This window comes from Myotis brandtii, unplaced genomic scaffold (assembly GCF_000412655.1).
Source record: "Myotis brandtii unplaced genomic scaffold, ASM41265v1 scaffold634, whole genome shotgun sequence".
Classification (NCBI taxonomy): domain Eukaryota; kingdom Metazoa; phylum Chordata; class Mammalia; order Chiroptera; family Vespertilionidae; genus Myotis; species Myotis brandtii.
The window spans coordinates 1,883,042-1,890,572 of NW_005370427.1; the positions used below are offsets into that span (position 1 = coordinate 1,883,042).

At 50.2% G+C, this 7,531-nt stretch overlaps 1 protein-coding gene across 1 annotated transcript in view; it reads right to left on the minus strand.

Moving 5' to 3' along the window:
- Positions 1-7,531, minus strand: part of ATP6V0D2 (ATPase, H+ transporting, lysosomal 38kDa, V0 subunit d2) — a 30,420-nt gene that overhangs the window by 17,665 nt on the left and 5,224 nt on the right. Inside the window, exon 2 of the mRNA XM_005880355.2 lies at positions 2,899-3,070. Within this exon, the coding sequence (XP_005880417.1) occupies positions 2,899-3,070 (172 nt within the window). The remainder of the gene's footprint in view (positions 1-2,898; positions 3,071-7,531) is intronic.

The window sequence follows — 7,531 nt, forward strand, 5'->3', positions numbered from 1 at the left end:
CTGAGCCCGACCAGGGGCTGCATCTAGGGATTGGGCCTGCCCTCTGCCACCTGGGAGCAGGCCTAAGCCAGCAGGTCGTTATCTCCCGAGGGGTCCCAGACTGCGAGAGGGCACAGGCCGGGCTGAGGGACCCCCCCCCTCCCCCGAGTGCACAAATTTTTGTGCACCGGGCCCCTAGTTAAAAAATAAAAATAAATAAATTTAATAGCCCTGGCCGGTGTGGCTCTGTGGTTACAGCATCACTCTCACACCGCAGGGTCGCAGATTCAATCCCCAGCCCTGCTCAGGTGCATTCAGGGTGCATTCATGATGTGTCTCTCTCACATCAATGTTTCTCTCTCTCCCCACTTCTCCCTCCCTTCCTTCTACTCTCTCTAAAAATCAATGAAAAATATATCCTTGGGTGAGGATTAACAAAAAGTAATACATTTAATGATTATGCGAATGTTGGTTTGTAGAAAGCACTACTTAAGTTAAAACAAAACAAAAAACTCATAGACACAGACAACAGCCTGGTGATCACCAGAGGGGAGGGGCGGGGGCGGTAGAAGAAGATAAAGACGGATAAATGGTGATGGAAGGAGACTTGGCTGGGGTGGTGAGCACACAGTACAACATGCAGATGATATGTTATAGAATTGTACACCTGCGAGCTATGTAATTCTACTAACCAGTGTCACCCCAATACATTAAAAAAAAAAAACCCAACTCTTAAAAAGTACACGTTCTGCCCTAACTGGTTTGGCTCAGTGGATAGAGCATCGGTCTGCGGACTCAAGGGTCCCAGGTTCGATTCCGGTCAAGGGCATGTACCTTGGTTGCGGGCACATCCCCAGTAGGGTGTGCAGGAGGCAGCTGATCGATGTTTCTCTCTCATCGATGTTTCTAACTGTCTATCCCTCTCCCTTCCTCTCTATAAAAAAATCAATAAAATATATTTATAAAAAATAAAAAGTACTGGTTCAGGGAAGGTCAATGGGTGGGAGGAAAAAGAGACATATGTACTACTATCTATAATACTTTAAACAATGAAATATATTTTTTTTAAGTACACGTTCTTTTTTTTTTATTAGAAAGAGAAAGCCAACAGCCCAGCCGCGTGGCTCGGAGGCTGAGTGTTGACCTATGAACCAGGAGGTCTCAGTTCGATTCCCCGTCAGGGCACATGCCTGGGTTGTAGGCTCTATCTCGTGTGGGGGGTGTGCAGGAGGCAGCTGTTCAATGATGCTCTCTCATCATTGATGTTTATCTCTCTATCCCTCTCCTTTCCTCTCTGAAATCAATAAAAATATATTTAAAAAATAAATGAAAAGGATAAAGCCAATAAGATCAAATGCGGGTCCGTCTGGCTCAGCAGCAGAGTCCAGGAGGCCTCCAACCTCTCCCGGAACAGTTGACGGGGAGTGCAGTGCTTTGGAGAAGGGGTTACTGTGATCAGTCATGCCCCCTGGTGGTCGATTGATGCCTAACCAGAAAGGTGAGGGAGAGCAAAGGAAAGATCTTGTAACCCACTCAGGGAACTGCTGTAGAGATGGCAACCTACACTTTTCCACACCCACGACATTAAACCAACACCCTAAATCCTCCGACACAAATGTTGCTGATGTCACGTGGCATCGGCCACTCAACGGCAGCACTCGCTGCGGGACTGGCCTCTGGTGGTCTTTACCCCTAACATATTGGCTAAGAAATCGCCAACACACCAGGCCGCATAACATGAAATTCCGAGTTGTCTGGGAGGGTTTTTCTAGCTCTGTAACGTGCTGCTGATTACAGGAGTGAACATGGATTCCACAAACACCCAGTGGCTATACTGCCTACTGATTCCGGACCGGGACACAAAGAGGCATCCAGTTGGGGGCGAGGGAGATTTTCATTTATGCCTTTCTGAGCCCGTCGAGGGCCTGGCCTCGTATTCATAGCGCTGTACAGGGCGTCTACATTGCACACACGCAACACGGTCCAGCTGCTGCTGACCATGGCTCCCTGCTTGCCACTGAGGGGGGGGTGGGAGGCAAAGTTTTGAGTGCTGGATATAATTTAGTAACTGGACTAATGAAAGCACCATTTACTACTGTGTGAAAGAGATAGAAACATAGTGATGAGAGAGAATCTTTGATCCGCTGCCTCCTGCACACCTCCCATTGGAGATTGAGCCTGCAACCCAGGCATGTGCCCTTGACTGGAATCAAACCTGGGACCTGGCTGGGGGTATATATATATATAATATTTGTTTTTTTTTTAAATATATTTTTATTGATTTCAGAGAGGAGGGGAGAGAGAGAGAGAGAAACATCAATGATGAGAGAGAATCGTTGATCAGCTGCCTCCTGCACAACCCCTACTGGGGATTGAGCCCTAGACCTGAGCATGTGCCCTGACCGGGAATCCAACTGTGACCTCCTGGTTCATAGGTTGATGCTCAACCCCTGAGCACGCTGGCCGGGCTCAGCATTTTTTTAGAAGCAGGGCCTTTGCATTGAAAGACTGTGACCACTGGTGACAGAGAAGGATAAACACAGACACTCCTAACTGCGCTGGGGCTCCTTATCCGTCGCGAGGGGACCGGGAAGGGCAGCTGTGGCCTGAAGAATAATCTGTGATATTTCAGCGCCACAAGTGACCCCAAAATGTCACATGGTGTCCCCGCCAGTCCCAGCACACACTTTCCCCATCAGCTCCACTGGGCGTTTGAAAAAAGGAAATGGAAGACAAGCTTTATCCGAGGGGCCACCACCACGGTCACACTGTTAACACTGAAGTCTGGTTTCTCACCATGGGATGTGGCCCCTGAGCCCCGCAGTTGCTGAGGTCGGGACACATTCAGACCTGAGAGCAACAGGAAAGGTCTAGAACCGCCCACGGCCGGCAGGGCCCAGGGCTCCCGCCGCCACTCACGTCATGTAGGTGAAGAAGGTACTCAGCGGCTCCAGGGAGTGATTCCGGAAATACTCGAACTCCCCGCACAGCTTCCTCCTCATCTCCGTGTCAATTTTGGAAACCGTGAGGGGATTCGTTTGATTAGCCAAGAAGTTGCCGTAATCGGTGGTCTGCAGGTGAACTTTCAGATCTGAAACCCAACGAAACCCAGAGCGGTTAGTGGCGAACACACAGGAACAGCCTTTGCAGTCGTCACTGAATTTATGCAAGCTTTATGCGGACGCACGTGAATTATTATTACCTCACAGCCTACAGCCTGAGGTCTATGCATGAGTTAGACCAGTGGATTTCTCTAAAGCAACCCACTCAGTATCGATATGGGTATTCTGGCACAACACTCATGTTCAGTGACCTAAGAGTCCAGGATTCCTAGTGTGGCCGGAGAACATTGATGACCACCTGGTGAGAGATGGCCAGAAGCTTCCCCGGAGCCGGGAGCCGGGTCACGCGCTGGAAATAGCTGCTCGGCAAACTGTTGAGAAGGACCTGGGGGTCCAGCCCAACCTGGTGGAAAAGAGACGCCCCTCAGTGACATGGGCCAGCGGAGCGGAGGCGGCACCTTGTTACGGATGAGGACCCCGAGCCTGGGGCTACAGGGCGCGGTCAGACGGGGCAGAGCTTGAACCAGGTCTCCTGACCCTAAAATCAGCCGTTTCCTCAGGCCCAGGCCAGCAGCTTTGATCAAATGTTCTTGGCTGCCAGGTTATTGAATTAAATTCCACTTGCTGTGGCTTCCTCCTCAGCAAGGCGTGTTCCCCAGCCTCCTTCCTTTTGTCAATGCTGACCCCACCCTCGCCAGGAGCCCCAGCTTCCTCCAGATCTGCCCATTAAAGCGGATCCTTCAACAGTGAAACAGTAGTTACCAGTGACTCAGGGCTTAGTGTGCTAAGCATGTATTAGCTCACTTAATGGCGAGCCTAGGAGGCGGGAATGATAAGAAGCTGATGCTCAGAGAGGTTAATAATTGGCTCAAGGTCACGATGATAAACGAATTCTAAGCCAGGCTTATCTGACTCCAGAGCCACTTAAAATCTGTATTTTATTGCCAACCCGTTCAATTAGGTTACCCATTGTTCTGTGCAGCCTGAGTTCTCAGCAGAATCACTTGCTCTCACTCGTCTGAATTTCCGAGTTCCCTGAGGACACTTCTAGCGCAGCACCTGTCTAATCCCACAGGCCGTTACACTAGAGCCAAGCACCCATATTTAAGTGTTATTAAGTATCTGAATACCAGAGGCGTCTTTGGCACCACCTAGCACACAACCGGGCTTCTATCGCATCCTACAGCGCGTGGGCCTTCACTCAGCGTTGATGAAACAGCTGCTGTGCGCTGACCAGACAGACTCCTCGTCCCCAGGAAACGCAGTCTGATGGGGGACGAGGCACCACAAACAGAGGGTCCAACTGCGAGCTAAGTCCAGCGATTGACACCAGGACCCTGACTGATGGGGACACAGCGGGCCAGGTCCACACGGACAGGAGCCCAGGAACGTGCCCTGGAGGCTGCCATGCCCGGGGTGCCTCCGTGCCCGCAGGAGCGAGAGGAAGGGCACCGTGAGTCAGTGCAGGGGCCGGCTGGGCCACCACAGCCCCTGTCGCCAGAGCTTCAGGGGAGAGGGGGAGCGAGAGAAACGAGCCAGGGAACTAGCAGGGGTGTTCCAAGCGGGCTGGGCAGGGCACCTCTATCCTGAGGACACAGGAAGCCACGGTGGGCATGGCTGGTGGGGGTGGTGAGAGGGAGGCAGCAGTGACTCTTAAATGTGCAATTCCGTTCAGCGGCCAGGGCCCCTCAGGATCTGGAGGAGGTTATGCGTCGGGAATGCTGTTTGTCCGGCTGCAGAATTTACTTGCTCAATTACGTATTTAATTAGCTTAATTTAAAAATACACTTTTTTTGGCCATGTCTCATTTGTCTTTTCTTTCAGATCTTCCTATCATTTGACAGTTTGCATGCTCAGTGTGTTGGCCAACAGAAGGGACACAGGGCATTTCTGTAGAAACCGTGACATTTGCTCATGTGACATGTGTGGATGAAAGAGGCCATATGCTAACCTGACTAGTTCAGGGAAGGCCTGCATGGTGGTTGTGCAAGCTCAAAGAGCTAAAATAACCACAAAAGATGGTCTGAAAATTAAATATTTAACTACAAACAGGTTATGCTGGGTAGTCATGTCCTAGGCCAGTATTTTCCCTGACAAAGATCAACTTAGATCTTTACTGAGCCCACTTTTGCCTCGATGATAACATATCTGCAAGATGTCTGGGTAACTTGTAACTTCCTTTCCCCCCGCCCCCCACCCCTCAGGGCACAACAAATGGCACCAGGACATTCCCTCATTGTTATTGTTACCAAGGTAATTGTCAACAGTGAATTATGTTAAACTGTCCTGTAGCCATCTGTGTGACAGAAGCACATGCCCATCATTTCACTTTTATCCCATCCCAGAGGTCTCCCCACTTTGCTTTCTCCCACCTCCGTAATCTATCACCAGTGATTTCATGTAACCCACCTGCGTCCTTTCCTTTGATTGCAGTGTATAAATGCAGATGTACCCGCCATTCTCCAGAGCATGATCTCAATTCGTTGAGGTTCTGCTTCCCAGCATATGTGGACAGTTTGGCTCAAATAAACTCACAAAATTCTTTACAGGTCTGAGTGCTCTTTGCATTAACACATGTTTCTTTTAAGCAAAACAACTCGCAAGCCTTCGGGCCACCAGGGAGACCCTGAACCTAAATGCCTTGCGGAGCTCGATGGGCGCCGTGATGGCCCAGCACACGCACTCCGACTCTAAGAGCATCTTAGGACCCGATGCTGCCCCGGCCACGATGGGCCAACAACACAGCACTGCTTTACGCAGGTTTATAATTCCCAAATGGGTGCGTTCAGTCATTTCCCAAGTGCTCATCGGGTAGGTACATGATGAATCAGACTCTGGAGAAACAATTTGGAATAAACAGGCTTCTTTTAAAAAAAAGTTTCACTATGCATTTTAATCTTAGACGGGACGACTTGCGAAATTACAAGAAGAGGAAGTCAGCACAGTTGTGCTTTCTTCCGCTCCCATGTCCCAGTTTCTGATTTTGTCCGCTCTCTTACTTTTACCTCCCGGGGTTTACAGTGTTTACATTCTATTTCCAACCACGGTTCTTGTGCCTAAGTGGACTCGGTGTTTGCATTAGCCGTCCTCCGACAACGGCTCCTCCGTTCTGAGGCCTGGGTTGGCTCCACCTCATGGTGAAGAAATTCTTTCAGGAAGGAGCATGAGTTCTTGAGACTAGACCAGGGGTGGGCAAACTTTTTGACTCGAGGGCCACAATGGGTTCTTAAACTGGACCGGAGGGCCGGAACAAAAGCATGGATGGAGTGTTTGTGTGAACTAATATAAATTCAAAGTAAACATCATTACATAAAAGGGTACGGTCTTTTTTTTTTTTTAGTTTTTTTCATTTCAAACGGCCGCGGGCCGTAGTTTGCCCACGGCTGGACTAGACTATCTCCTTATTTTCCTGACACTGTAACTACGACTTGGCCACGCCCGGGGCGGAAGGGGGACGCGTTCTCCCCTCAGGACTCTGTGACACCCTCCTGGCACCTATGGCACATGCACAGGGTGGGGCAGTTTTATTCTGTCTCCTGAAATGACTGGCTTTTGCTCGAATGTCTAAAGAATTCCTTTAGTCTTGAATCACAGTAACTTGATCAGGATATGTCTCAGGTCAATGTCGATTGTTTTCTCAGATTTTCCTGTAATTCAGTTTCCTATTTTGCTGTGTGGATTCTTCTCTTTATGGGAACTTTTTTTTTTTTTTGAGTAAACAGGCTTCTTAACTGCAGGCGTGAAAGCCTCTGCCAGTGAATCTGGGTGACCTCCCCCAGCGCCCCCAGTGTGGGGACGGCGCCCAGGGACGGCGCCCAGGGAGGCACAGCGCACTTGGAAATTCACGGCTTCTTCACCCAGAGAAGCTGCAAGTGGAGGGTTTTTTCTTTTTTATACAAATGAGAACATGAAAAATGTCCAAACTGTGAGATCACTTTCAATTAGATCAGATTATTACGTCCCAAACAGCAATAAAAAAAAGGCCTCTATTAGGTTCTCCTAACAAATATCAGAGCATGGGACACAGAGGAGTGTGTGCGTGTGTGCATGTGCGTGCAGGAGTGTGCAGGGGCTTACAGGTGTGCAGGCGTGTGCAGGGGTGTGTAGGTGTGCACACATGTGTGCAGGAGTGTGCAGGGGCTTACAGGTGTGCAGGCATGTGCAGGGGTGTGTAGGTGTGCACACATGTGTGCAGGTGTGTGCAGGGGCATGCAGGTTAAGGGTCACAGTGGAAAATGGGTCTCCGGGCTCAGTCCCTGGGTCAGGGAATTGCCCGATCACTAGTGAGACAGGACAAGGACCGGGGCTGCGTGGTCATCTATTAATTTACTGGGCAGATCAGTTTTAGAAAATGGAGTTTGTTATCTGTGTTCTGGCAGCTTCCTGTTTGGGCCTCACTAAGCGTGCAGACCCGCTCGCCAGGTGGGCGAGGCCAAGGCAGCCCCTCCAGGGGCACCTGTGCAGGGGGCCCTCTGCTCAGGCCCTCCCCC